The 26,244-nt window shown below is 52.6% G+C and overlaps 2 protein-coding genes across 2 annotated transcripts; both read left to right on the forward strand.

Moving 5' to 3' along the window:
• The first annotated feature begins 698 nt into the window (after positions 1 to 698).
• On the forward strand, positions 699 to 25,595 carry SSU72 (SSU72 homolog, RNA polymerase II CTD phosphatase). Its single transcript, XM_027565212.1, has 5 exons — positions 699 to 1,094; positions 10,670 to 10,813; positions 22,798 to 22,937; positions 23,710 to 23,828; positions 25,074 to 25,595. The coding sequence occupies exons 1-5, from the start codon at positions 916 to 918 to the stop codon at positions 25,173 to 25,175; spliced, it is 684 nt and encodes a 227-aa protein (XP_027421013.1). The 5' UTR covers positions 699 to 915; the 3' UTR covers positions 25,176 to 25,595.
• On the forward strand, positions 15,201 to 22,791 carry LOC113906695. Its single transcript, XM_027565211.1, has 2 exons — positions 15,201 to 15,414; positions 15,923 to 22,791. Exon 2 carries the CDS (start codon positions 20,991 to 20,993, stop codon positions 21,900 to 21,902), a length of 912 nt encoding a protein of 303 aa, XP_027421012.1. The 5' UTR covers positions 15,201 to 15,414; positions 15,923 to 20,990; the 3' UTR covers positions 21,903 to 22,791.
• Positions 25,596 to 26,244: the final 649 nt, after the last annotated feature.

A 26,244-nucleotide genomic window follows, 5' to 3' on the forward strand; every position in this document is an offset into this window, starting at 1 on the left:
TAAAACCGAGTTGACTAGTTTCACCGCCATATCATGACCCCAAACCTCTGGTCCGCACTGAGTGCGTGCTCAGTCATCTCCGACTCTTGGCGATCCCATGGACTGTTGCCCTCCAGGTTCCTCTGTCCGTCGAATTTTTCCAGGCAAGAATACTGGAAGGGGTTGCCATTTCCTACTCCAGGGTACATTCCCCACCCAGGGATCGAGCCCGCCTCTCCTGCATTGGCAGGCAGATTCTTAACGACTGTGCCAGTGCCTCCAAACAAACCCAAGGATTTAAGTCAATTTGCTCTCCCAACCCAGGAGGTCTCCTCACACCTCCTACGTCTCGTTTCTAATTGTCTTTGCAAATACTTTCACAACTGCACTTAAATGTCAAACTCTGCAGGGTTTTCAGAGGACACCCACGCGCTAGTGTTTGCGAGAGGCTAGTAAGACGCTGGGGCAGTCATCCAAGAAGGGGCGCGGGGCTCGGCCTAGAGCTGTGGAGGCACGGCGGCTCGGGCGGTAGATGTGAAAACAATCCGGGCCGACTTCACGCTAAGGACGGAAGCCGGAAGAGACCAGCAACCTTCAACATACGTCCCAGGTACCGCGGCGCCTCGTACGTCACTCCCGGCGACGGCGAGGACGGGCGTGACGTCACTTTCGCCGGCGCGACGCCTCGCGCGTCAGTCCCGGCGACGGCGGCTTGCGACGTCTGGACGCCAGTTCGAGTAGCCGGGCAGAGTGAGGGCCGTGGCCCTCACGCTCGAAGCGGTTGTGCGGTCGCCGGCCAGGCAGCAGGGGGTGGGGACTCCCTCGGTCCGCGGCCCAGCAGTTCGGGGCGGTGTGGGAAGGCTGTCTGGACGCCGCACATACGCCCCCGCCGCGCGTCCTGACGCGCTACGTCGCCGGCGCCCCCGCTTCCGCGTCATGACTTCCGGGCGTGGAGGCCGCCATCTTGCTCGTGCGGAAGCGGCGCGGCTGGGTGGGAGTCCCGAAGTGGGAGTTGCAGACGGTGCGGCTGCCGCCATGCCGTCGTCGCCACTGCGGGTGGCGGTGGTGTGCTCGAGCAACCAGAACCGGAGCATGGAGGCGCACAACATCCTCAGGTAGTTGGGGCCTCCGCCCTGGCCCAGCGCGCCCCACGGACGCCGGCCGACTGGCCGTCCTTCCGGCCCCGGCCTGTGATGGGCAGTCCTGGTTCCTAGTCTCGGACCTAGCCGGCCCGTGCTGGGCGGTCCCGGTTCCTGGCCCGTGTTGGGTGGTGGCGGCCGCAGTTGCTGGCCCCGGCCCTCCCCGGTCCATGCTGGGCGGCGGCCCCGGATCTTGGGTTCGGACTGACCCGTGCCGGGCAATCCCGGCTCCCGACCCGTGCTGGGTGGCGGCGGTTACCAGCCCCGGTTCTCCCCGACCGGTGCTGGGCATCCCGGGTTCCCAGGCGGGCGGTATTCGGCGGCTCCCGAAGGACGGCCAAGAGGCCGCGCCGCGTCCGGGCTCATTGGCTCCGGGGCCGTGTGCTGCGAGGACTCGAGAAAAGCTCGGTTCGTCCGGTTTTTCCCATATGTACCTAGTGTCAGGAAAAATGCAGAATGTGAGCCGAAATGTTTCCGGATGACGGGAACCTCGAAAGCTGCTCGTAAACCTGAAAGGCTTATGCTGTTCGTGTCTCCTTAGTACTCACATCTGTATCTGAAAACAGTGACCTCCTTTAAATGCTCTGCAGTGAGGTGGTAAGTTCCAAGCCGAAGCTTAGGGTCCACGAGAGGACAGCCCGGCTCTGTCCAGGGCGTGTCGCCTTGTATCAAACGTGGAAAACTTGGCACGACAGAATCTCAGGATAGCACAAGTCGTTAAAAACACGGAAGTGGCCTGTTTTAACTTAATACATTTGTGTGTTTACTCCTGTTTACATTTTTCAAGTCTCATGCAAAGAATTCCTTTCTCCTTTGGAAAATCTCCAGTCGACAATTTCTGAATCACACGTGAATTTGGTTTCACTCTTTTAGTTTATATTTCAGTGGTAACTGCCTTTTTGCGAGTCTGATGTGTACGTTTAATAAAAGTTTATTCCCATTTGATAGTTTTTTTCGTTCAAAAGCACGTCACAGAATGTGAGATTGATCCCTTGTGTTACAGTTAAAAGTTAGGTGTACATGTCATCTTTGATAGTAAAATAAAGTTGAAATTGCTTTTTCTCCCGAAGTTTGCTTACTTGGACTTTAAAGGGCAACCATGCCTCGCTTCCCCTACCGCCGCAGTCAGCTTTGACTCTCCCAGTGAAATCAGAGTTTTCCTGCACTCCTCATTCTTTATGAAGCTGGACATACCAGGTGTCCATGATCTGCTAGTTAGGAGTTTAATTCTTCCCTAAGATGTACCACACTATCCACAGTATTCAGTTAATGTGTTTTTTTGGTCGAATGTGGTATGCTTGAAACCTAACAAATTAATGTGGAATTTATTTCTAAACTAGAATTTTTAAAGTTGTTTTAAAATTTGGAAAGGCGGAGGATTACAGTGTGCTTGATCTGATCCCCAAACTGCGTGTATCTGTTCAGAGTCACTAAAATATATGTATTTTAGTGGTAAATATAAAGAAAAGACTGCAAAGTTCACATTCATGGAAAATTATTCAAGGAAAATGAAATTTAATATCTTCAGTTAGAATAACAAGTGACCTGGAGACCACCTCATTCTGCTGACTCTGGCTGGTTCTGGATTCTTTGTTTTAAGCTCTTCTCTGCATAACAAAGTTGGGATGGAATCTTACAAAAGGAGGTGTTTTTAAATTTCCTCTAGCAAATTTGTTCAGTCATTTCTAAAGTTTTGCCTACCTAATAGTCCTCAGTCACTGCAAATTACAGTCCCTTCCTTAGTTTGAAGTAGATGGTATAGCCTTGGTACTCCTGTGGAAAGGAGGGTGGAGAAGAGCCCCTGGAGATAATCACCAAGTAGGAATGCTTGTGTACTTTTAGCCATTTTACTGTCTTTCAAATTTACTCACGAATGAGAGCCAAAGGAGGTAAGTTTAGAGTAACATACATTATTTATCTCATGAATGTGAAGTTATTTTAGATATGAATCTTAATTCCTAAGATGTTTATATTTGGGGGACTGTCTTCCTTTTTAAAATAATAGTGTTTGCGTGTTGCAAAACATCCTTGCTGTAGAAGATGGGGAAGATAAGAATCACTTGAAGTACTGTTTCAGTGTACATCCTTCTTTCTGGATGTTTTCTGTATATACATACACACACTTAAGAAAGATCAAAACACTGTTCTGTAATCTCTCCACAGGATGTCAACGTAGTTTGATTTCAGTGTTCATTTCTGCTTTTATTTTAGTATATTGGATTTAAACATATCTGTTCAGATTGAGTAATGGCAGTGGTTTCAAAATTGATTGAGTAGGCAAGCAGTCCTGTGCAGTAGTCACTTTGGTAATCATCCCTAGTGACAGACGTGGGGTGGTTTCTCAGTTTTATAATGTCCAAATCCTTGTGCCATTCATGTCTCTTTGTACACTTTTCTAGTTATTTCCTTTCCATAAATTGCTGGAGGTAGAATTGCTGAGTCAAAAGGTAGGCATATTTTACATTTTCATACATTCTGCCAGACTGCTTTCCAGAAAAGTGCCTATTTACAGAACTCCCATTTCCTCACAATATGGGCATTATTTACATCTTTTCATGCTGCTGGGGCAAAATAAGAACTTTGCCTTTCCTTTAGCTTTAAAGTTGCTATTGAGATTGAACAAATTTTCATGTCATTTTTCACTTTTGAAACTATGATATTCTCTCCATTTGGATAATTCACAAGGTTTAATAGCATCTTTAAGTAATTTATATAATGACTTTTGTTACAAGTAGAGCTTATAGAAGATGTAGAGACATGAGACATAGGCGTTAAAAATGATTGAGAAAAGTATTTAAAAATGATATGATAAGGGACTTCCCTGGTGCAGCAGTGGTTAAGATTCCGCACTTCCAGTGCAGGGGGCACAGGTTGCATTCCTGGTCAGGGAACTAAGGTCCTGCTGCCTTGGCGTGGCCAACAAAAAGTATGATCGTGAAAACAGGAAAATTGCATTTGCAGTTTAGTTACAACTGCATAAAACTGTGCTTAGGAAAACTTCTGAAATGAACTGTCAAAGGGAATGTAGGTTTTTTTAGGCTACTCTGGGTCTTAGTTGCAGCATGCGGGATCTAGTTCCCTGACCAGGCACCAGCCCCGGCCCCCTGCATCAGGAACGTGGAATCTTAACCATCAGACCAAACAAATGTAGTTAGTGGAATGTGCATGCTAGATTGTTTATTACTGAAATCCAGTTTTTTGCCCTGTTGAAAGTCAGCTCAGGCTGTATTTTTCTGACAAGTTGAATATAAGTATTAACAAAGGTTGGCATTTTCTAGAGCTAGCCATAATTTCCCTAGGGTAATCATTTTTGATCTTTTGAGACTAAATTGTTTGAAATACTAGTCCTGGGAATCCTTTAGGTTTTTAAAAGGAGTGTAGGAAGACTGTTTCTACAGAGCCTCCTATTCTTTGTACTCTGCAGATTAAGATGTCCCTTTGGTGCCAATTAAATTACTTTTTTGTTCCAAACTATCTCTGGATGTTAAGGAGCATGTTGATTTTTGGAAGCTATATTTTTAATTGTAGTAATTCAAATTTTAAAGAAAGATTTGTATAACTTACTAAAGTGAATTCTTAGTCTGTTTTCAATTGTAACTTCCTGGGTAGTGTGATTTGGGGAACATAAGCAGACAGGCTTCAAATGTGGAAGAAAGAAGTTTAGCGTCATCTCTTGAGCCCCTCTGTGCCAGGTACTTTACAAATGCATATGTCATTTCATCCTCACAACTCTTAAGATGTCCACACTGACAGAGGTGAGGGGATAAGACCCAGAGCCAGAAGCCCCAGCTGGTGAGTAACAGCAAGGTTCTGGACACAGGGCTCCAGTCCTGATGCACAAGTAACGTCCGATGGGCTGGGGAAGGATCCAGATCCAGGGTGTGGGGAATGCCCAGGCAGCTGAGGCCCTGTGATTCTCCGATTTGTGGTGGGGCTCTCAAGTGTCAGTGTCCTCAGTGGAGCATGTAGACCCCAGCCACAGTGGGATGGAGGTGCTCAGACCTCCTCTCCCAGGGGTACCTTGGATCTGAACCCTGGGCCACTTGACACAGCACACTCCCCATGGTGGTGCTGAACTCTCCCTTGTCTTGTCCTAAACCAGGGAGGGATGGTTAGCTCTGCCCAAGGCTCCTTGGGCTGCATTTTTTTATATTTCCTTTCTGGGTACACTTGGCGAAGGTGAACTGGAGACCATTTGGGGAGGTGGAAGGATTTGAAATCGTGTCTTTAAGGATGGCAGAAGAGGTTCCTACAGGGGACATGTTTGCCTTCATAGATCTTAAGGGACTTTGCATTGTGTTTGCTTTTTGTCTTTAGGGGGCAGAACTAAGACCAGAAGGATTGGTTGGAAGAAGGTAGATTTCTGTTTGGATCTGAACATTGAGATGAAACTGGGTAGACCAAGCATAGTATCAGTCCAGCAGCTAAAACATTTTCCCTGCCTTAAGGATCATCACCAACCTTCTGTAGGTGAGAACAGGTCGAGCCCAGAGAAGGAAAGATAGTTGGGCGGGTTCACTATGATAAACAATGCTTAGCGCGGTGTTGGGGCTGAGACGACTCGAGTGCTAGATCTTAAAAACCTGCTGTGTGCTGGCCCCCACCCTGGGGAGGCCAGCAGTGACCGGAAGAGCAAGTTGACCTTCGAAAAGCCAGGGTGGAGGAAGAGCTGGCCTGGAGCAGGGACATCCAAGCAGGAGCTCTCGTGGGGAAAACGGTGTATGTTTGTCACAAGCTTTGTGCACTGTGACCTCATGCTGAGAAGCCTCTTGGTTTCTACTTGACCTTGTGGGATGGTAGGAGTAAAATAAATTCTAGAAAGCATTTATTGAGAAGTGTTTTGCTAGTGGTGACATTACTGGAATGTTAACATTTCAGGAAGTTGATCTCAGGCTTGCGGCTGTACCACAGTGAAATTGCAGGCGGATGTTGGAAGTGTGATGGTGTGTGAGCAGTTGCTTTGTGTTGGGTAAACATGGGGTCGTTGTGTAGCTAGAAACTAGGCTGATTAATAAGTCGTGGATGGTTTTACCTGTAGTAAAGGTGACATCATTGTAAGCACATTGTGTCCCACTTAGAGGCAGGTCATACTTTCAGAAGTTTGGCAGTGGTCTAGGATTTCAGTCTTAGCCAAAATAATGCTTTGAATTAGATTAATAAGTACACTAGAAAATAGGGAAAATACCATAACCCGTAACCTATGCTGATAATTTGTGTGTTTTCATGATCAGTTCATTTTAACTTTTTATTTTACCTTTAGACATCAGTACTGAAACAATTCTGTTTTCCAAAATTCAGCATTTTCTATGATACTATTATCTTTTTTTAACTTTAACATTTTTTTATCTTAATATTTAACATAATTAAAGTATGTCTCTGATAGTGATAGTTTTTTGATACCTTTATGAAAACAAGTTTGATAAAAATTTGTCTGGAAGATTTATTTAACATACGAAATAATTGGCCCTTAAAGCTTTTTGGTTGTCAGGAATACTTTTATAGCGCTCAGTCCTTTTATGTAAGAAACACATTGTCACTGTGCACAGTCACATAAGATGGGCCTGTGTTGTCAGCTGCGTGAGCTTAGAAGAGAGAGCACTTCTGTTGCTAACTAGCCTTTTTGCCACTTGTGAACATTTTGCTGGGGGAAGAACAAGCCGAATTTATTTTTTTGTGTGTGTGGTTTAAATGCTTCTGCCAGTGAATTCCTCTTTTGGGGGGTTTCATTTTATTTTTAAATATGTTTGGGTAACTAACTGTTCAGGCAGTTGGGGAGGCAGTGAGAGGGCACAGCTGCGCACCCCTGCCCCGCACTGGCCGGATAGTTTCTAGTGGGGAGAGGGTCACCTAGCCTTTCAGACACCATCAGGCATCCTCTGAGATACCCTGGTAAGGGGTCAGCCACCTGAAAGATTAGCCCAGGTTATCTTTGGGGTAGTTTACTTTTAGCATATGGACAGTGTTTCCTTTGGGCCCTAACTCCAACCTCAGACTCCCCTATGATAGGAGAGGAGGAGAGGAGATGACCCACCCAGGCAGCTTGGACTTGCTGCCCCAGCAGTAACAGGGTGGGTGGGCACAAAAGACGCTGTGCTGGGGCCTCTCCATCTCCTGGAAACCCTGTGGGCAGCTTTTCAGTGGCAGCCCTGCACTGCCCCGACCTGACAAATCCTGGGGTCCTATTGGGGTCTGCATTACAGAGTACAGTATGTGTTGGGGGCCCCAGGGCACCCTGTTTCCACTCTGCTATCACCCCTGTGCCATGGTTTTGCTGTCCTGTGCTTCCCGCCACCTGGGTCCTGGAGGGTGCCTTTATGCCATGCTCCCAGAGTATCTGAGGAGAGGGTTTGGGTCTCTTGATCGCTGCTAAATCCCAGCACATAGCAAGCTCCAGAAAATACTCCTGGATCAAGGTGTTACGACAGACCTACCGCCAGTAGAAATGGTGATTGTTTTCCTTAAAACCTCAGCCATTGGGGTTTTAATAATCTCTTTGCTTCTGCTGGGCTAAACTAAGGTTTGTTCACTGTATATCATTAATGTGTTTCAAGAGTAGTTGTACCTGGACCCGTTTTAACAAATTTGAACTTAGATTTAAGAGTTGTGTTAGTCGCTCAGTCATGTCTGACTCTTTGCAGCTATATGAGCCCGCCAGGCTACTCTGTCCATGGAATTCTCCAGGCTACTCTGTCCATGGAATTCTCCAGGCAAGAACACTAAAGTGGGTTGCCATGCTCTCCTTCAGGGGATCTTCCAGACCCAGGGAGCAAACCCAGGTCTCCTGAATTGCAGACAGACACTTTACCATCTGAGCCACTAGGAAAGCCCCAGATTTAAGAGTTAGGCTCATGTAAATAAGTTCTTTGAAGTGAAGTCACTCAGTCGTGTCTGACTCTTTGCGACCCCATGGACAGTAGCCTACTAGGTTCTGCCATCCATGGGATTTTCCAGGGAAGAATACTGTAGTAGGCTGCCATTTCGTTCTCCAGGGGATCTTCCCAACCCAGGGATTGAACCCGGGTCTCCTGCATTGCAGACAGACGCTTTACCGTCTGAGCCACACTTCAGGATGGAATAAGTTCTTTAACAATGGATAAATATTTCAAAAGAATGACCACAAGGAAATGACAGATATAGAGATACCTTTTTTTTTTTTTTTAAGAGTGATGGAGGAGCTGTGTCTAAGTGAATCTTTCACGTACCTTTGTTGGGAAACGTTTTATTTCTCCCATTGTTACCCAAAATGATTTTTGGGACCCTTTTTGGAGCCGACTTCATAGATAGCTAGCTGAGAGAAGTGGGCTCAACCATGATTTCTTACTCTGACCTCACAGGCCCTCTCCCATAATTAATTTATCATTATTTGGTCTCAGATGACATGTTTAAAAGAATCAGGGCTGCCACCAAAGGACAGACCTTTCTCCCCAGATGTGTGCACACCTGTGTGGCTTTGTGACAGACCCAGGGTGGTCTTAGATGGTTGTCCAACAGCTGTGCTCACGCAGCCCCCCGGCTTGCTTCCTGATGGTGTCACACCTTAGGCTCTCTGTTTGGGAACTGGAGTCAGCCCCAGGTCCCTGGGGACTGTGTTTCTGTGGGTATGTGTCTTCTCATAGCACACATCCCTCCCTGGTGGGCCTGTTCCCTCCAGGGTATTTCTGGGATGGGGAGAGTTGGCTCTATGAGGATAAGGTGATTGTTTCGGGCAGTTCTTGTGGAGTAGCAGCCATCGTGAAGCCAGCAAGACCAGCATGGCCCCTGCTGTGTGCTCCTGTGGGGACATGGCTGTGACCTATCCTCCGTCACCATCTTGGGAGGGAGTGGCCCCTGGGCTGTTGTCAGGGGGGCCTTCAGCCCCAGCTTGTTGGTGCTCTGACAGAAAACATTTCTTCTATTGTGCATTCCTGACCTGCTGAGGAAACAGATTCAGATTCTGGTGCCATGGTCTCCGGGCATCTGCTGGGGGCCCTTGCGTTCCAGCCACCCTTCTTTGAGGTCTATTTACATCTCAAGTGGCCATGACCCAGTAGGCTCCTCAGTCATCTCTGCTGTCATCCATGTTCTCCATCATGGGCAACGTTCAGGGCTTGGGTGGGGGCACAGCTTGGGCTTCTAGGGGTGGAAGGACAGGGCTTGGTAGACACAAACCCGATGAGATGCTTTTAAAACGTATGCCTGTGATGCTCTGTGGTGCCAAGCATGGTGACTGTGCTCCTGGACCCTTCATCTGCACAGTGGCACCCCTGAGTGACCTGCAGGTCCTTCCTGCTTCTCTGGGAGAACAGTGACTCAACTGGGCTTCTGGAACTGCTGTGTCTAGTGGGAGGGACCGTGGGTCTCGCCCCATGGGCACCATGGCCCAGTGAGGTTTTCCTCCTCCGTCCCCCTTTCAGCAGAGAGTGACTGGCAAGGGTGCCCACGTGGTGGGGGAGGGCCCGCATGCTGGCACTTCTCTGGGTGCTGGGCCTCGAGTGTCCAGATGCACTGGCTCCTCTGTGGACCTCCCATTGTGACAACCAAAAATCGCTCCAGAAGCAGCCAGACCCCTGAGTTACGATAAAATGTACAAAAAAGCTTGAGACACTGAGAGGTGGCCGCAGAGCCCACAGCGCCGTGAAGAGTACATCAGCGCTGCCGGTCTCGGGGTCGGCTACCAAGTTGGTGGGTAGGGACGCATCCACACGGGCATGCAGCAGTGTGTGAACACAAGATGAGGATGAGCAGGCTGTTTGACGCAGACACTTTGAGCACTCCCAGCCTGTCAGTTTGAGAGGACACAGGGTCTGCAGCAGAGCCCCTGGAGTGAGGACAGCCACGGGGCCACGTGAGTGCCGTGTGCGACTTGCAGGTCCTGCCTGCCTGACCATTTATCAGGAGACACTCAGCCATCCCCTTGTCTTCAGGCCTCACAGGCGTTGCCTCGAGGCAAGAGGCCATTGTGGGGGTGCTTCTCCTGCCCTGGGGGCTCTGGGGCTTGTGTCTAGGTCCTGGGAAGCCGGTGTCAGGGCAGCTGGGAACCTGGGCAAACAGTTTCCTTTTAAGAGTCGCACGACAGTCAGACGACAGGGTTTTCTAGGTGAATTTCACTTGACTGTGTGTCTGTCCTTGGCTTTCACAGATAGCCGCCTCATTCCCCGGCGTTCACTGGTTCTTTGTCTTCTCCTTGGATTGGCTTCATCTAGCTTGTGTAATGTGCTGCAGGATTTTTTAAGATTTGAGTATAAAATACTTAAAAATGGAGAGACTTCCCTGGTGGTCCGGTGGCTGAGACTTCACCTTCCAATGCAGGGGATGTGTGTTCAGTCCCTGGTCAAGGGAGCTTAGATCCCACATGCCTCATGGCCAAGAATCCAAAACGTAAAACAGAAATGATAATGTAGCAAAATCAATGAAGATTTTAAAAATGGTTCACATCAAAAAAAAAAAAAAAAGAACTGAAGAACATGTTCTCTGCAAATGGCAAAATTGTTCGAGTCCATTTCCTGTTCCGTTTTAGCATTTTCTGTCTTGTTTAATCCAACTGTGATTCTCTGTCCTTTTGTGTCTTTCAGCAAACGAGGATTCAGCGTCCGGTCCTTCGGAACAGGAACTCACGTGAAGCTTCCAGGACCAGCACCCGACAAACCAAACGTTTATGATTTCAAAACCACATATGACCAGATGTACAACGATCTCCTTAGGAAAGACAAAGAACTGCATCCCAGTGGCTGCCCTTTAACCCCGAGGGCTTGTCTCTGGCACGTGTCAGCTGTGGGCACCCCTCAGGGGCACCTGTGAGGCGGGGGATGCGGCGGCCCGTGCGAGGTGTGCGGGGTCACTGGGTCTCTGTCTCTGTGCTTACGGGACAGTCCAGGGGTTGGAGACCACGTGGACACAGTCGGTTAAGGTTCTGGTGCGGTGTTAGAGCAGCTTAGGTGAGGAAGGTGGGAGCCCGAACCCTGTGGCTTCGCGCACTGCAGGTAGGTGTGCGTGCGGGTGTGCCCTGGTCCACAAGGGTGCCTCCCACCCTGGTGGTGTTCTGGAGATCACAAGAGGGCCATGGTGGCTGCAGAGGAAGCGTGTTAGAAGCAGGTAATCTGAGAGGATCTCATTGCAGAAAGACACAAAGCAGACTGGGTCTGCTCCCTGAGACTCACCAGCTTCTTGCGCACGTGATCCCAGGCTGCGGATGGTAAGGCCATCCTGCTGGCTGGGTTTTGACCAGGACCTTTGGGGTCACCCCGAGTGCTTTAGATTCCTGGGCCTCCTCGCGTTACCTCAAGTGATGGTGATTCTTGGGGTGGAGCCCAGACACGTTCCAAGTGAAGGAGTGTAGGTGCCATGTGGAAATCTGTCTTCATGTTGGCAGTCTTGCAGTCTTTTAATAAACTACGAATGTCCTCTGTACACCTCTAAGTTAGTTAGGTGCGAGGGACCCCAGAGGCCATTCCAGCAAAAGTACCGGACACAGGCGGTTGCTGCATGCTCTGTCACTGCACCTGCTCCTTCCCAGTTGCAGGGGGAACGTCGGGTGGGAGCATCAGGGCAGAAACAGGTGTTTCTTGTCAGTACTTCGGCCAGGCACTGATGCCCGGGTCCAGGACTCGCCCCCTGCACGGTCCCCAGGGTCCCCCAGCGCACCTGACCCACGTCCCCTTCTCAGAAGCCCCAGAACCCACATTAGAAACAATTAGGAGCACTTCCAGGGAGCTGCCAATTGTGTCCTGGCCTCCATGGTGGTGACGGGCTCTGGTAGAGACTCTTCCCTGAGATCTGAGCAGTGAGAGCCGCCCTGGCCTTGCACAGAGGTGTCTGCCACGGCTGCTCCCCAGGGCAGAGCTGGGAGCCTCACTCCACGCTTTTGGTACTTGCACCGCAAACACTCTGTTGATGGCTTATCTTGAGACCTTGTCTGTTTTTGAAGACTTGTTCAGTTAGCACCATTCATGTTTTAAAAGCTCTTAAACTCAGCAAGAGAAATGAAACAGGTAATAGTGCACTTGCTGTGCTCCCTTTGTCACTGTACCTCAGGTTATCTCACACAGAGTGCTCTCTGCGAATAAGCATTCACACACGAGACTAGATCTGGAGGTGTCGTGTGTGTGCCCCTGGTAGCTTGAGACAAAGGGGCAGGGCCCAGCCTCTGAGTGCTCAGATGCTTCTCCAGGGTGACTGCACAGGCCTGTGCCCCCTGGGAGTGTCCAGGGGATGGCTGTCCTTGCTGTTGGCAGTCACACCCTTTGACTGCCCTGTCGGCGCCCTCTTGAGGCTCTGGGAGGGACCATTGGTTTCTTGCTTCACTTGGGTGGGATTTTTGCCCTCTAGCTGTGGGTGGGAAGGGGCCAGACATGCAGTGCTTGGCTCTTCCTGAGTCAGCCTTTGGCCTTTAAAGGGGGAGTGTGGGGGATCTGGGGCTTCCACACATAAAGGGAATGGCAGAATGAGTCTGCTGACTTGGGCAGGTTGGTGATCACAAGTGGGACTGGAAGCCCTATGTCCCCATGTGTTTGGGACACAGCAGACTAGCTGAAAACCCAGGACTGTAGCATGAATGCCGGGGCTGTTGCAGAAGTGGTGGTTCTTGTAATTTGCAATGCAAAGCTAAGAAAATACTGTAAGATGTAAACCAACATTCAGTAAATGTTCAAATTTTCAGGGGAGAAAAAATGCCAGTCATTGGGCAGAGGCGGGAGTTGAGACCGAGGTGCTGGTGGGGACAGAGACAGCCCTGAGGACACTCGGCAGGGCCGAGGATCCTGTGGTGCTTGAGCCCTCAATGGTGTTAATTACTTGGCTATAAGTAGACGTTTTGATTCTGATGTCCTGTCCACAAACAGGAGTGGGGTTGGGGGCCTGCCTGCTTCGAGCCCCTGGCGACAGGTGTGGTGACGAGCACCTGCTGAATGTTGCTCAGCCAGTGAGTAGAGCCAGACGCCTGGTGAGGTGTCCTTGGCAGTGCAGGAAGTCTAGGCTCACCTCACCCTCCCAGACACGGACGCCTCCAAGGTGGGACCTGGCCTTGACTATAAGGAGGTCCATCCACTCCAAGTGTGTGGGTCCCAGGATTGTACAACCAGCAAACAGAGAATGTTCTCACCCAGGAAGCCCCCACAGCCTCTGGCCCACCCCTACCCGTCAGGTTGTACGACTTGGGTCTGTAGCAACTGGCTTCTGCCTGACACCTGAGGTTTGTACAAGTTGTAGCAGGTACTCAGCTGGCCTTTCTTAAGTGTAAATTCCCCCTTGACCTTAATTTCTTTATTCCTTCTGCCTTGGAGTCCTTTTAAAAACTGATCCACTGCAAACTTGGTGTTCCACGTGGGGCTTTAATGTAGCTCCGGGGTCAGGTTGGTGGAGGCATCCAGGTTTTTTTCATTTCCTGCCAGAGCCAGTTTCCACAACTGAACGTCCTCCCTGGCTCCCAGCATCGGCTGTGTGGACTCTGTGGCTTAGCCTCAGCCTGCTGGCCACCTTTGGGGAAAGAGAAATGGTTTCTTCTAAATGTAAGGATGGCCTGCCTGTGACCTGATGAACAGGGTCCATGAGCCGTCACTGGAGGGGCCGCCCAGAAAGGAGAGTCAGGTGGGGTCCTTGGGGCTCCTTAGAGGGTCATCTTTATGTAAGTTCCAAGTAATTGCTTTGTGAATTATAAAACCATGTGTCTTAACATGGGAAGGAATGTGTGGCTATAAATGCAGTTAATGTAAAATTTTTAATATGTGTGACCACTTGCTCCCCAAATGGTGAGCTGAAGTGCTGGTGTAACTATAACATGTTCCCAGATCCTGACTTGTCCTCGGAGCTGGAGGCTGCCTGTATAGCTGTATCTAGCAGACTTGCCCAGTTTATCTTGTGGATCTTTTGTAACTAATTACCTTTGGGGTTTAGATTTTTTTTAACTATTCATTTTCATCTTCTCAATTTCATTGTTTTTTAGGCCTTAGATTTATGTTTACACTCACTTCTCTACTGTGTACTTTTTGTTCTCTTGGGGTAAAAGATAAAAATAAAGGTGATTTCTAAGATTGTAAATCCCACAGCCTTCAGACCTCCATCCTGGGTTCGAAGTCAGTGGACACGGCAGTTCTGTCCTATTCCAAGGCCCTAGGCTTTTCCAGAACCTTGTTCTTGTGGTCTCTCAGACTCTTAACCGCCTTCTTGTGCTGTGCTCAAGGGGGTGTTGGGGGGTGGCTGCCCAGCTCCGGGCCCTTGCCCTGGAGATGCTCTCTGCACCTGAAGCCCCGCAGGCTCCTTCAGGCCCCCACTGTCGGCATGTTCCGCCTGCCCACCTTGCTCACAGTCGTGGTCGCTTTCCCTGGCCCCGTACCTGCCTGGACACAAACTCGCCTGTCTGACCCCATCTCATTTCATCCTGGTTGGCAGCTGTGGTCTCAAGTGGTTTTTGAAAATGGTGTCTGTTTAACATGGGAGCGTGTTCCTAAGCCAGACACTGGTACCCAGGGAAACTCTGATCCAGTTTTGCTGATACTTAAGCTGTTGGGTTTCAGAAAAGCACTCATGCTTAAAATTATGGCCTTAAAGATAGATGAGGCCAGAAGAGTAGCTTTCATGTCTGCCAGACCATGCCCCAAGTTGAGTGGCCCGCTGGGTCCCTTCTGAGTGAATACGAAGCCTCAGGCCTGGTCACTGCACCCTGCAGCAGGTGTGTAGACAGCAGGTGACACCGTAGCCCACGCCAGTGTTTTCTCTCTGCCTGGTGTCCAGGGTGGTGAGGCCATCGCAGATCTCAGCACCAGACTGCCTGCCACTGGCCCTGGGCAGTGGTGGGACAGGCGCTGGGCAGCTCAGCAGCCTTGGGAGCTCCCTCCAGGGCCGGCCAGGTGCTCATTGCAGGGTGGCTGCAATCACCCTGATGAATATTTTTTTCAACATGAGCAAGTCCCACGTGACAGCTTGTGCTGAGCGTTCCTCAGGGTGTGTTCCAGGAGCGCCCCAGCCATCTTGGACCCTGCGACCATCTCCAGTCTAGAGCCATCTGCTCTTGGCCTTGCTCACACCTATGTGTGGAGGGCAGCCCCCTGACGACTGATGGGCTGAGTGTGTTCTCATGACGACACACAGCAGCTGCACCACCCACCCCCCCCCACCCCCCCGACAACTGCCACCTGTTCCTGGAGCCCTGGCCTATCCCCAGCCCCTGGGGAAGAAGGGCTGACTCAGCCACAGGAGCTGCAGCCTGGCTGTGCTGCCCCAGCCCCGAGGCCCAAGGGAGACCCTCGTGCTGCTGCTCAGCGCTTTTCTGTGAAGAGATGGACTGGGTGCCATGGGGAAAGGGTGCTTCCTGCATCCACAGCAGGTGAGGGTGATCAGGGCTCTCTGGGGGGAGGGGGTGCAGTCAGCCTCTGGTCCCCTCCCAGTGGCATTTGCATCTGGAGTCTGAACTCCAGGTAACCTGTGACCAGCGTTGGAGGGCTAGCTGGCTGGGAATCCTGGTGAGCTATGACGGGTATGAGGTGGGGGCTGGGTAGGCATCAGCAGTGTGTTCTACCCTCCACCCTGGGGCTGGGCCTGGGCCTGGCTGCAAGGAGCAGGAGGAGAGGGCTGGATGGGCATGCTGAGGGTGGGTGTGGGTCTAGGCCCCAGCACTGTGTGGACACAGTGGACATGGCTTCCTCTGACCTTGGTGGGGGCAGAGTCTGCTGATGAATCCCTGAGCTGGGATGCTGGTGTAGCTATGTCCACTCCAGCACTGACCCCTTCTCAAGGTGATGTGGACTGGAGGAGAGAGCACGCGTGAGGTCTCAGGCCAGAGCTGTGTTGCCAGCAGGTGCTCCCCTCACCGGCCCCACATTCCCTGTCCACAGGTGAACCTGCACCTTGCCAGCGCCATCCTCTCAAGTGAGGGACCTGTCCAGGGTATCTTTGGAGCACGTGTCCACTCTGGTAGCGGGTGGAGGTCGAGGGGTGTCACAGGTGCTCTTGGGGAGGGCCTTTCCCTGGCATGGAACCTGTATCTCCCTGGCTCATGTTCAGGGGCATAGCTACCCTGTCAGGACATGTGCTGTCACCGTGACCCCCAGAAAAAAAGAGCGGGAAACCTGTTGGGACAGGCTCTGCTGGGCCGCCTTTGGGTTAGGGTCCTGTAGGTACCAGGGGACACTGGGCAGCGCCTCTCCTCCCGTAGCCTCCTCTCAGCTTCTGTCCTGCCCTTGGGGCTCACAGCTCTTCCCTTGGCTGCGGTGTTTCCCAGACACCTCCAGACCCTGGCTGCTCCCACAGGTCCCCAAGGGGAGCCCGGTTGGGCACGGGTCGGTTTGCAGTGATCACTGGCGTCTGGGACCAGCCCCCAACCGTCTTCTTATCCAGACAGTTAATTTTCTCATGCCGATTGCATTGTCTCGAGGGCCAAGCTCAACCCTCTCTGAGTGGGCTCAGTTGGGGGCGTCTGGGTCAGGGGCCACCCTGGGCTTGGGGCTGTTTCTGCTTCAAACAGTAACTGGAATTTCAGTGAGGGAGGGGGTCATTTTATTTCTCCTGGAACTCAAAGTGTTTGGGGCAGATCTGCCTGGCACTGCTGGGAGGGTGGGCGGTGGTGGATGGGCAGAAGAGAGGCTCCCGGAGTGTCACCACATGCCCCCGCCCCTGCCCACTGTACAATGCTTGGGGTCTCTTCTGTTTTCGAACCATTCTGCATAGAAGTGATTTGATGTTTGTAGAGTTAATTTATCATTTGAGGATTTTTTTCTCAAAAAGTTTTAAAAAATAAGTTAATTATTACTAAAATGCTCCAACCTAGGACTGAAGCTTTTACTTTTGTTTTGAGTTTAACATTCCTATGATGTTGCACACAGACAGCTGGGGACAGGTATGTGTCTATTTAAAACAAAACACTTAAGACTAAAGATACATTCCCCATTGTGTTTTTATTTATCCAGCCAATTTATTTTTTAAAAGTTCTATTTTCTTGAGCTTTTTCTCAAATGAACGTAGTCTTTTACCTGATTTGGATAGCAGTCGACCTTATTTAAAAGTCTACTGATACCAACTCTGGTTTAATGATATGCTTGTCACCTGCTCCTTTCAGGCTGACTTGAGAATGAGGCCCTGACCTTTGACCTCATGGATCCTTCCGGTTACACTGAGGGTCGCAGTTTGTGTTCTGGTGGCCCAGTTTTGTTTTTAACACCATTTGAGAGTGGAGGTGGGCGGGTGGCAATGTTTCCTTTGAAGAAGAGATACGGTGGTTTCTCACCCCGCCAGGATCCATGTGGAGGTGGCCAGGTGCGTGGAGCCCCTCATGCTGTGCCCATCCAGGGAGCGCTGGGGGCAGTGCTGGTTGATCAGACCCCCACCTGTGAGCCCAGGCCAAGTTCCAGGTGTGTGTGTGTGTGTCTCTGTGTGCAGGGGATGGGGACAACCGTGCCCTGGAGCCCAGGCCTGTGAATAGTGTGGTGCAGCTGGTTACGTGTAGGACATGATTACAAATGAAATGTATTTGCTGGTTTCCAGTCCATTCTTTACTGACTTGGGCCCAACCACAGCAGCTGTGCTGCCAAGTTGCAGTTTGGGGAGTTGTGGCCGGGTCTCTGCTTCTGTCTATCCTGCCCTTTCCCGGCTGCCTGTAGCCCCGCCAGCCCAGGCCCAGTCCCTTTGGGTGGTCCCCTCTGGTCCCTGCAGCCTTCAGCTGTTGGGAGCACTCTCTCTGTCCAAGAGGTGTGCTTTTCTGATTTTTATCCTTTCTGTACATAATACGTGTGACACAGGTGTAATGGCACAGTTACACTTCCCGTGTTGCCCTGTGCTGTCCTCCGGGGTGTCCTGTTTGCAGCACGTGGGTTTGAGACACCCATTGTGATCTGAAGTCTTCTATCTTGGGACGTGGCTGTTTAACAAGCATGTGGTTGTCACAAATGGTCCCGTGGAGACAAGGTTGGGCCCAGCCTGCCCTCTGGTGGCCAGCACCTGTGCTTCTTGGGTTTGTGCTTTTTTACAGGGCCTTACCAGGCCAGTGGCTTTGACACAAAACCCTGGGGTTGTTGTGACAGCAGATTGTAAGTGGCATGGGGAAGCCATGGGCAAGGGTTGGCCCTATGCAGCCTCGGCGCTCATCCAAAGTGAAGGTGGCAAGGTTGTTGCTATGTTATGAGGCTAAAATTTGAGTGAAATGATTGAATTGTTCCCAGATGGAGGCCCATTTCCCTACTGAGCTGCCCATCCCTCCGTGCCTGGAGGCTTCATGCGCAGGGAGGGGGCTCCTAGCTGCCTCCCTCAGGACTGGAAGGGGTCTGAGGGTAATCTTGACCCTCTTGAATCAGCAGAGAAAAGAGCAGGGCAGCTGACCAGGGCTCCAGACAGCTGGACTTGGAGTTGGGAGGTTACTGTGGGCTTCCAGGGGTGCAAGGTCCTGCTGACCTTGGTGCTATGCTTGGCCCAGCAGGGTTTGCAGAAGCCTCAGCTCTTGCCCAGGGCGTGGCCAGCCAGTTGTCACCTGTCCGGGGCAGCGAGTGCCTGAGCTTCGCAGCTGGGGGCTGGTCCCTGCCTTCGAGTACCTTCCCCAGAAGCATTGGGCCCCTGCATGAGGGGTTTTGCAGCTTCCATTCCTGTTGGAATGAGCTCAGAACTGGAACTCGAGTCAGGTAGGAGGATGCCTGAGCAGAGTGTCCTCTGCGGGCGCAGCCCACCTGGCAAGCCCAGCCAAAGGATCCAGGTTTACATCCCAAGCTCAGCCCTGAAACAGGAAATGACAGGCTTGGCCTCATGGTGTGCAGGTGCAGAGGTCCTGACGTAGGTGGGCCAGGATGTCCTCAGGTTCTGACGGGTCAGTGTCCGGGGCGCAGCTTGGACAAAGGTATCCTCTCTTGGCAAAACTCCCATGGTGGTTAGACCGAGACATCCTTTCTTGGTGAAGCTCCTGTCATGGTAGACTAGGGCCTGCCCGAGTCACCACGCCTGCCCGATCCGAGAGTCCCCAGTGCGTGGTCAGAGCTGGGCTCCAGAGCCTGCTTGTGGAGAGTGAACGTGGGTGGTGGTGGACAGTATTGTCCTGAAGCCTCTTTCCAACAGGTGTGGAGCTGCACCGCCCTGGCTCTGCTCCCTCCTTCTCAGGGTTCTGTCTCTTCCCAGAGACCCTGCTTCTCTTCTCAGTGTTCTGAGCTCCGCTTTTCCTGGGTTTGTCTCCATCTCGTGTACTGGGCAATATTTGCGGGAATCCAGACTGAGCTGTCTCACCTTCTGGGAAGTGTTTCTGTCCCCAGGGAAGCCAGACCCTGGTGGGCCTCTGGGCTGAGTGGGGACATGGGGTCTGGGCTCCACTCTTAAACCCATACCCTTCAGGGGAGCATCTGACCCCGGTTCTTCCGGTGTGTCTGCCCTCCCTGGAATCCCTTTGTCTGACTTGCGCATCTGGCTTGGAGAGTTCCATGGACTGCGGAGTCTGGTGGGCTACAGTCCATGGGGTCACAAAGAGTTGGACACAGCTGAACAGCTAACACTTTTCCACTTTGGCTTATCTGCCCCCTCCGCCCTCAGCTATCTGCCTTCATGGGTACATCTCTGCTTGGACCCCAGGCTCCCGGCCTGGGCTGTGTGCCAGGGCCCTGCTCTGTGTCTACCCAGCCCCTTCGGCTCACCCTCCTGGGCCCTTGTCTGATGGGCACCTCTGTACAGCTGAGTCGACCCCCACCTGCTCCTGGGGAGGCAGGAGCAGCCACGTGCTTGCACTCCACAGGGTCGGCTGCCTCACTGCTGAGGGCTCAGTAAGGCCCTGCCCGTGGGTGCCCGTCTGTCATGGTTGCCAGGTGAATTGTTGAGGCCCGTTTCTCTGAGAATCGCTGTTGAGGCACATGTTCAACTGAACCTGTTTGTGAGCCAAGGACACCTGTGTAAGGGCCAAACCTCACTCTGAAAAGCTACCTTGACCTAGAACAGGCCGGAGGCCCTTGGGTGTTCAGTCATGAGCAGGTGCAGCTCCCCTAGCAGGCGGCCTTCAGGCCAGCCCATGGTGCCCACGGGTGTGTCTCCAGCTCATTGGTGTGCCTGCCTTTTGCTCTGGAACTTTGGAGGTGAGCCACCCTGTACCTGCTGTGTTCTATTGCACTGTCAGGACAGTCCCTGAGGACCCCATCCTGAACCAGGCGCTCTCCCGTGGGTTGCTTCAGTGACCCATGGTTGCTCATGGAGAAGCTGCTGAAGAGCACATCTCCTCTGACAGTAGGGTGTGTGTCTTTCAATGGCTGAGACGCCCGAGTGTCTCAGAACCACCCTCTGTGCTTCACTTGGCAGGAGGCAGACCCTCCTGTCTTCCCCAGGACCCCCCCGCCCCACTGCCCGAGATGCCGCCAGTCACACAGCAGGGGAGGCGCCCCAGCCATCCTTCACCAGCCCCAGGTGAGAGTAGTTGGGATGCACTGTCTGCAGGCCAAGGGGCTGGGGATGCGTGGCCGCCACCTCAGGACTGGAGCTGGAGAGGGGGTAGGAGCCTGGATGCTGCATTATCTGCCTGCACCCACCAGGACCTCCGTTCACCTGGATTGGACTTTTGAGCCTGCTTGGACTTCCCTCATATCTCAGTTGGTAAAAAATCCACCTGTAATGTGGGAGACCTGTGTTCGATCCCTGGATTGGGAAGATCCCCTGGAGAAGGGAAAGTCTACCCACTCCAGTATTCTGGCCTAGAGAAGAGGTCACAAAGAGTCGGACACGATTGAGCAACTTTCACTTTCACTTTCCACACTCGTCAAGGGGTTAGTTTCTGACAAGTGTCTGGGCTCCAGGGGTGGCCCCAGCCAGCTTCCCTCCCTCAAGGAGGCTCCCTGCTGTGGCGGGTCACCTGGCCCTTGACCTACTGTGCTCAGCCAGGCTCATCATTGCACCTGGGCCCAGGGTCACCACTGGCCACCTGAGGATCCATGGGGGTAGTCCAAGGGGCCTAACATGTCCTTCCCTCCTGGTCGGACCCCAGATGGGTGGGCCTTCCCTCAGAAGCCAGACCCTAATAAACTCTTCATCTTGGTGGCAGATGACTCTCCCTGTCCTGTCCCCTACTTTTCCTGTCCCCCAAGGTATGAAGCAGGAGTTCAGTTGGGTCCCTGTGAATCCGGTGGTTTGCAGCTTCACCCTCAAGGGCTTCGAGCATATGCTGGCCTTGGTCCTGCCAAGCACGGCCTGGACCCTGCTTCTCAGATATTTGCTGGAGAATATCCCCAGAGGCCACCATTACCCCTCTCCTGTTGCACTGACCAGGGAGCGGGTTTGATCTCTCAACTCAGCCCTTTCTTAGTTACATCACCTGAATTTCATCTGTTGGGTCATCTCTGTGAATACCTGAGGGTCAAGGAAAGGAGGAGGGGCTTTGCAGGGCTGCTGGGAACCCTGATGTGCAGCTTCCTGAGTGCCTGGTGGCCTTCTTGTGGCTGTCACTGTGAGTCTCGGTGTACCCTGAAGCTGGGCTGTCTGGCAGCAAGTCTCAGCCAGCGTGGGGATATAGGCGCCTCCTCCACCAGCCTGACCCATGTAGGGCCTCCCTGGCCCATGTTCCACAGGACATGGATGCCAGGCTGGCCCATGTTCCCTGGACATGGGTGCCAGGCATCCAAAAGACTGGGTTCTGGGAAGGCCAACCTTGGTGTGGCAGCACAACTACAGCAGGCAGCCAGGGACGCAGGCCAGAGTGTGGTGCCACAGTCATTACACTCTTCTAGAAAATGGCCAGAGCCAAAAACATTCCCCCCCTGCCCGCTAACAGGTATCTTTTCAAGTAAAAACTCTAAATTGATGTTAAAAGCTGTTTTCACCATCCAGGATGGTAGGAAATGTGTTTTGAGTAATATGAGCTTGTTTAAATAAACTATCTTAATTTAAAATCTGGGAAAGACAGTAAATGTACCACTCAGAGTTCCTAAATCAACTAATCTGTGTCCCTGAGTAGAGTGGGGGACATGCTTGTCCCACACTATCCGGAATGACCTTTAGAGACTACAGACCCCATCTTTGGAGTGGCCAGCCCTCCCGTGGGGCCAGGGACACAGCCATCGGCCTTTGGGTGGGGCCCTGTGTGGATCCCTGGGGAGGCATCTCCAGCTTGGGGCCACCTACTTGGCACAGACCCTGACTGTGGGACCCATGTGTCCCATCCAATCTCCAATGGACCTGGGCCTGGGCCTCTTTGACTCTGCCCTCAGTTAACCCAAGGCTTCTCCCTCCTGGACACCCTTGCCACTGACGTGTCCTTTCTTGGATGGGTTTCTGGATCTCCTCACTGCGGTGACTGAGCCAGACTTGGGTATCCATGTGAGCTCAGTCTTTGCCGAAGGGCTGCGGTTCATTGCAGGCGTTGGCCAAGAAGCTGTAGGACAAAAGCAGCCATTAGGGACTTGACTTACTCACTTCCACTGCAGGGGGCAGGGGTTCGATCCATGATCTGGGGGACACAGAAGAGAAGGCTGTAGACACTTGCTCTGCTTCCTGGAAAGGTGTGAGTCTAAAGGCAGCCTGGTAGGCTGAGGGGCGTGTGTCCAGACACTAAGCTGGGGGCACTCATCCCCATCTGACTTGTCTTCTGCGGGGACTGTAGCACATTCTGTGCGCCAACCTCCGATCCCCACCACACACCTGCACCACCCTGATGCTCCTGCTGAGGAGGTGGCCCTGCCTGGGGTGCTGAGCTAGCTGGCTGGGGTGTGGGGCTGCTGCACTTAATGACAAGGGTCTTTATTGAAAGTTCCTTAATTCGAGTACTCAGCTATACGCAGAATGGCATTTTACACATGCTGGACAGAAATAAGAGGATCAAGCCCCGGCCAGAAAGGTTCCAGAACTGCAAAGACCTGTTTGACCTGATCCTCACCTGTGAAGAGCGAGTGTACGACCAGGTGGTGGAAGGTGAGCCAGCCCCAGGGCCAGACCCTGCACTGTGGAGCTAACCAAGGCCATGCCCTCCACCCTGCTGTGTATCCAGTGCTTCTGAGGCAGCCCAGCTCCTGTGGGCGGTCCCTGGTCCTGGCCCAGGGCTGATTAAGGATTCCTGGTGTGTCTGTCCCTAGAGGAGGGCATGGCAACCCACTCCAGTACTCTTGCCTGGAGAATCCCATGGATGAAGGAGCCCGGTGGACTACAGTCCATGGGGTCCTAAAGAGTCAGTGTGTCTGTGGGCTCCTGTGAGCAGGGGAAGTTGGGTGAGGCCACAGAGAGGTGGACAAAGGACCCTTGACCTTTGTGGGTCCTGGGAGGGGGATGGGGGCAGGAGATGGTGGCCTTCTGGGTAATTGCGTTCATCAGGGCAAAACCACCCCTGGTTGTGGCAGCATCATGTGTGTTAAGGGTCTTTTTGGCACGGAAAGAGCATGCATGGTGCAGAGGAACTGGGGCCTGGTCCTTTGCGAGTGAGGGCATTGTTACTGCCCCCTGCACCGTAGGCTGGTTGGTGTTTGTAAGTGTGACCAAGCTGCTAGGGGTCCCACTTGAGCACAAGCTTTCCTCCCAGCACAGCTGTGTTCGGCATGAGGCTCCGGGGTGGCAGGGAGTGTGCAGCCTGCTTAGATGCCTGATGTCGGTCCTTAATTGTAGTCCCCAGAGGCCAGGGCAGTTGGGTATCACAGACCCTCCTGTGCTCTGATTCTGAGGCCTCTGACTTCCATCTTTCTGTCACGGTCAGATCTGAATTCCAGGGAGCAGGAGACCTGCCAGCCCGTGCACGTGATCAACGTGGACATCCAGGACAACCATGAGGAGGCCACGCTGGGGGCATTCCTCATCTGCGAGCTCTGCCAGTGTGTGAGTATCAGCCTGCCTGGGCCGCCTCCTGCACACCAGGGCTTCAGCAGAAAACTGACCAGCCACTCAGTTCATGTTCAGATTATTTCCAAAGGTTACAACCCAGAACTGCGGAGGTGCCCACAAGTATGAGGGTCAGCAAATTGGTTCTGGCTAGAGAATCCCCCTCTGAGTATTTTAGACTGATCAGTCGCAGTGGAGAGCACCGTACCCCGTGCTGGTTCCATGGACACAGGCCTCCTGCCAGGACTCCAACACCTACTGAAGCTTGGGAGCCCCAGAGATGGTGTTAAAGGGTGCTGGTCCTCTTCATCCTCTGGGCTTATCATTCCAGACATCTGGCCCTCCGCAAGTGGCCGTGGACATCCTCCCTTGTGCAGGAAACCTCAGGTTCTTTCACGCCTGCTGTGTAGCTGTGCTCAGAGCCAGACATTTCCTCTTAGTGGTGCAAAAGAACCCATCCAAGGAGAAACTGCTATGCTTTGTCATACCTTCACCCGCGGTTTCTGCATTTAGGCCAACTAACTGAGTGATTGGAAAATGAGGAAAACAAGTGGCTTAACCAAGAAATATAGAGACAGGCAGGTGTGAATGTGTTTGCTGTGTGAGGGGCCCAGGCCCCTGCTCTCTTGTTACTGTGCCCAGCGCAACTTCTGTTTCCAGTGTGTCACACAGTCCAGGGTGGCTGCTGAAGCTCCAGCCGTTGCACTTATGATCTGGCCATCATGCAAGAGAAAGGGCTGAAGGGGATGACGCATCCTAGAAATAGCACACGTGACACCCACCTGGGTCATGCTTGTGAGAGCTTGCAGAGGAGAGGTAGTGCTTACAGGCCGAGACTAGGGCACCAAGCTGCCTTGGCCTTAGGCCAGCCCCAGGCCACCCGAGGGCTGCCCCTGGTCACGCCGCCGCCTCCTCAGGCAGTGGTTCTCCACCAGGGGCCATCTCACCACGTCTGCACGCACAGTGGGCCTCAGCTGGGAGACACTAGTGGCAGCTGGCAGGGGGTGCACAGCGTGCTGCCCAACACCCTGCTGTGCACAGGATGGCCTTTGGGCTTCCTTGCGGGGAGACATGGGCAGGTTGGGTCTGCCATTTGTGGGGACAGCACAGCAGCGAGTGTCTAAAGTGCGTGTTCACCTGAGCTCTGAGGCTGGCCTCTGGCTGCTGCTGCTCTGTGTCCCTGTCCCTGGTGGGTTCCCCTCACAGGGCAGCAGCTCAAGGTGGGTCTCTTGTCCACTCCAGATCCAGCACACGGAGGACATGGAGAACGAGATCGACGAGCTGCTGCAGGAGTTCGAGGAGAAGAGCGGCAGGACCTTCCTGCACACTGTCTGCTTCTACTGAGCCCGCCTGGCGCCCGGCCGCCACCTGCCTGAAGCCATCTTTTTGAACTTCCTTTTGTTAATACTTTTTCCTCCCTGATATTTGTTTTTACCTGTAGGTATTCTGCCGGTGGACGGTAGCAGTACCCAATAAACTGTACATATGAAATGAGAAGATACCTACATGCCAGATCACAAACAATCAAGTTTTTCCCATCTCACTTTCACGTAGGAGTGGGATCTCGATTATAGTTTTTCTTTAACTGAAAAAAAAAAAAAAAAAAGTTGATAGCACATGACCTCCAAGACATCTGCTTCTCACTGAGCATCCCTTTCCCGGCTCCCCTAACTGGCTGGAATGTACAAATCCCTGAATAAAGCAACAGGCTGTACTTTTTGGGAAAGAACCTGCCATTGTCCAATAAATAGATGTTGATGGTCATCTTGGCTTCATCCTGAGTTGCCTGGCCCCCCAGTCAGGGCCCTTGGACAGCAGTCCCAGGCATGTGGGTCACGGGGGTGTTCCTGGCACCATCCAGAGGGCTTCCTGTTCATAAGCCCCTGCCCCGGGAGCTGGGACCACTGTCTGGTGAGCCCTCCTGATTTCTGCAGCAGTGGAAAACCTTAAGTCCCTGCAGGAAGCTGGGCAGGGAGTTGGGCGGGGGGAGTGGTCCTGCGTAGGCAGTGCTGTCCCTGGGCTGCAGATGACAGGTTGGCCCAGGGCCCCCTCCCCAACCCCCAGCATCATGGGGCAGCCAGATCAGGCCTCTGACCTTCCAGGTTGACCCCTAAGGACAGCTGAAGCTGAGGCTGGCCCTGACCCCCGCAACGGGGGATTCTTTGGCCTTTTCTGGGCTCGGATGGCTCTGGAGTGATCTAGCTGGCAGCCGCCCTGCAGCCCCTCCACTAAAGGCAGCCTCTTGCCATAGTGGCTGGGTGCCGACCAGCCGGTCCGCAGCCCCTTACCCCGCGACCCCGGGCTGCGGGGAGGAGGGGCCTCCAGCTGAGAAGTGGGGAGGAGAGCGGAAGGAAGCCCGGGCCTCTCCAGGATAGCCCTGGCGGGTCGGGACGGGACGCGGCCCGCGGTCCCG

This window comes from Bos indicus x Bos taurus, chromosome 16 (assembly GCF_003369695.1).
Source record: "Bos indicus x Bos taurus breed Angus x Brahman F1 hybrid chromosome 16, Bos_hybrid_MaternalHap_v2.0, whole genome shotgun sequence".
Taxonomy (NCBI): domain Eukaryota; kingdom Metazoa; phylum Chordata; class Mammalia; order Artiodactyla; family Bovidae; genus Bos; species Bos indicus x Bos taurus.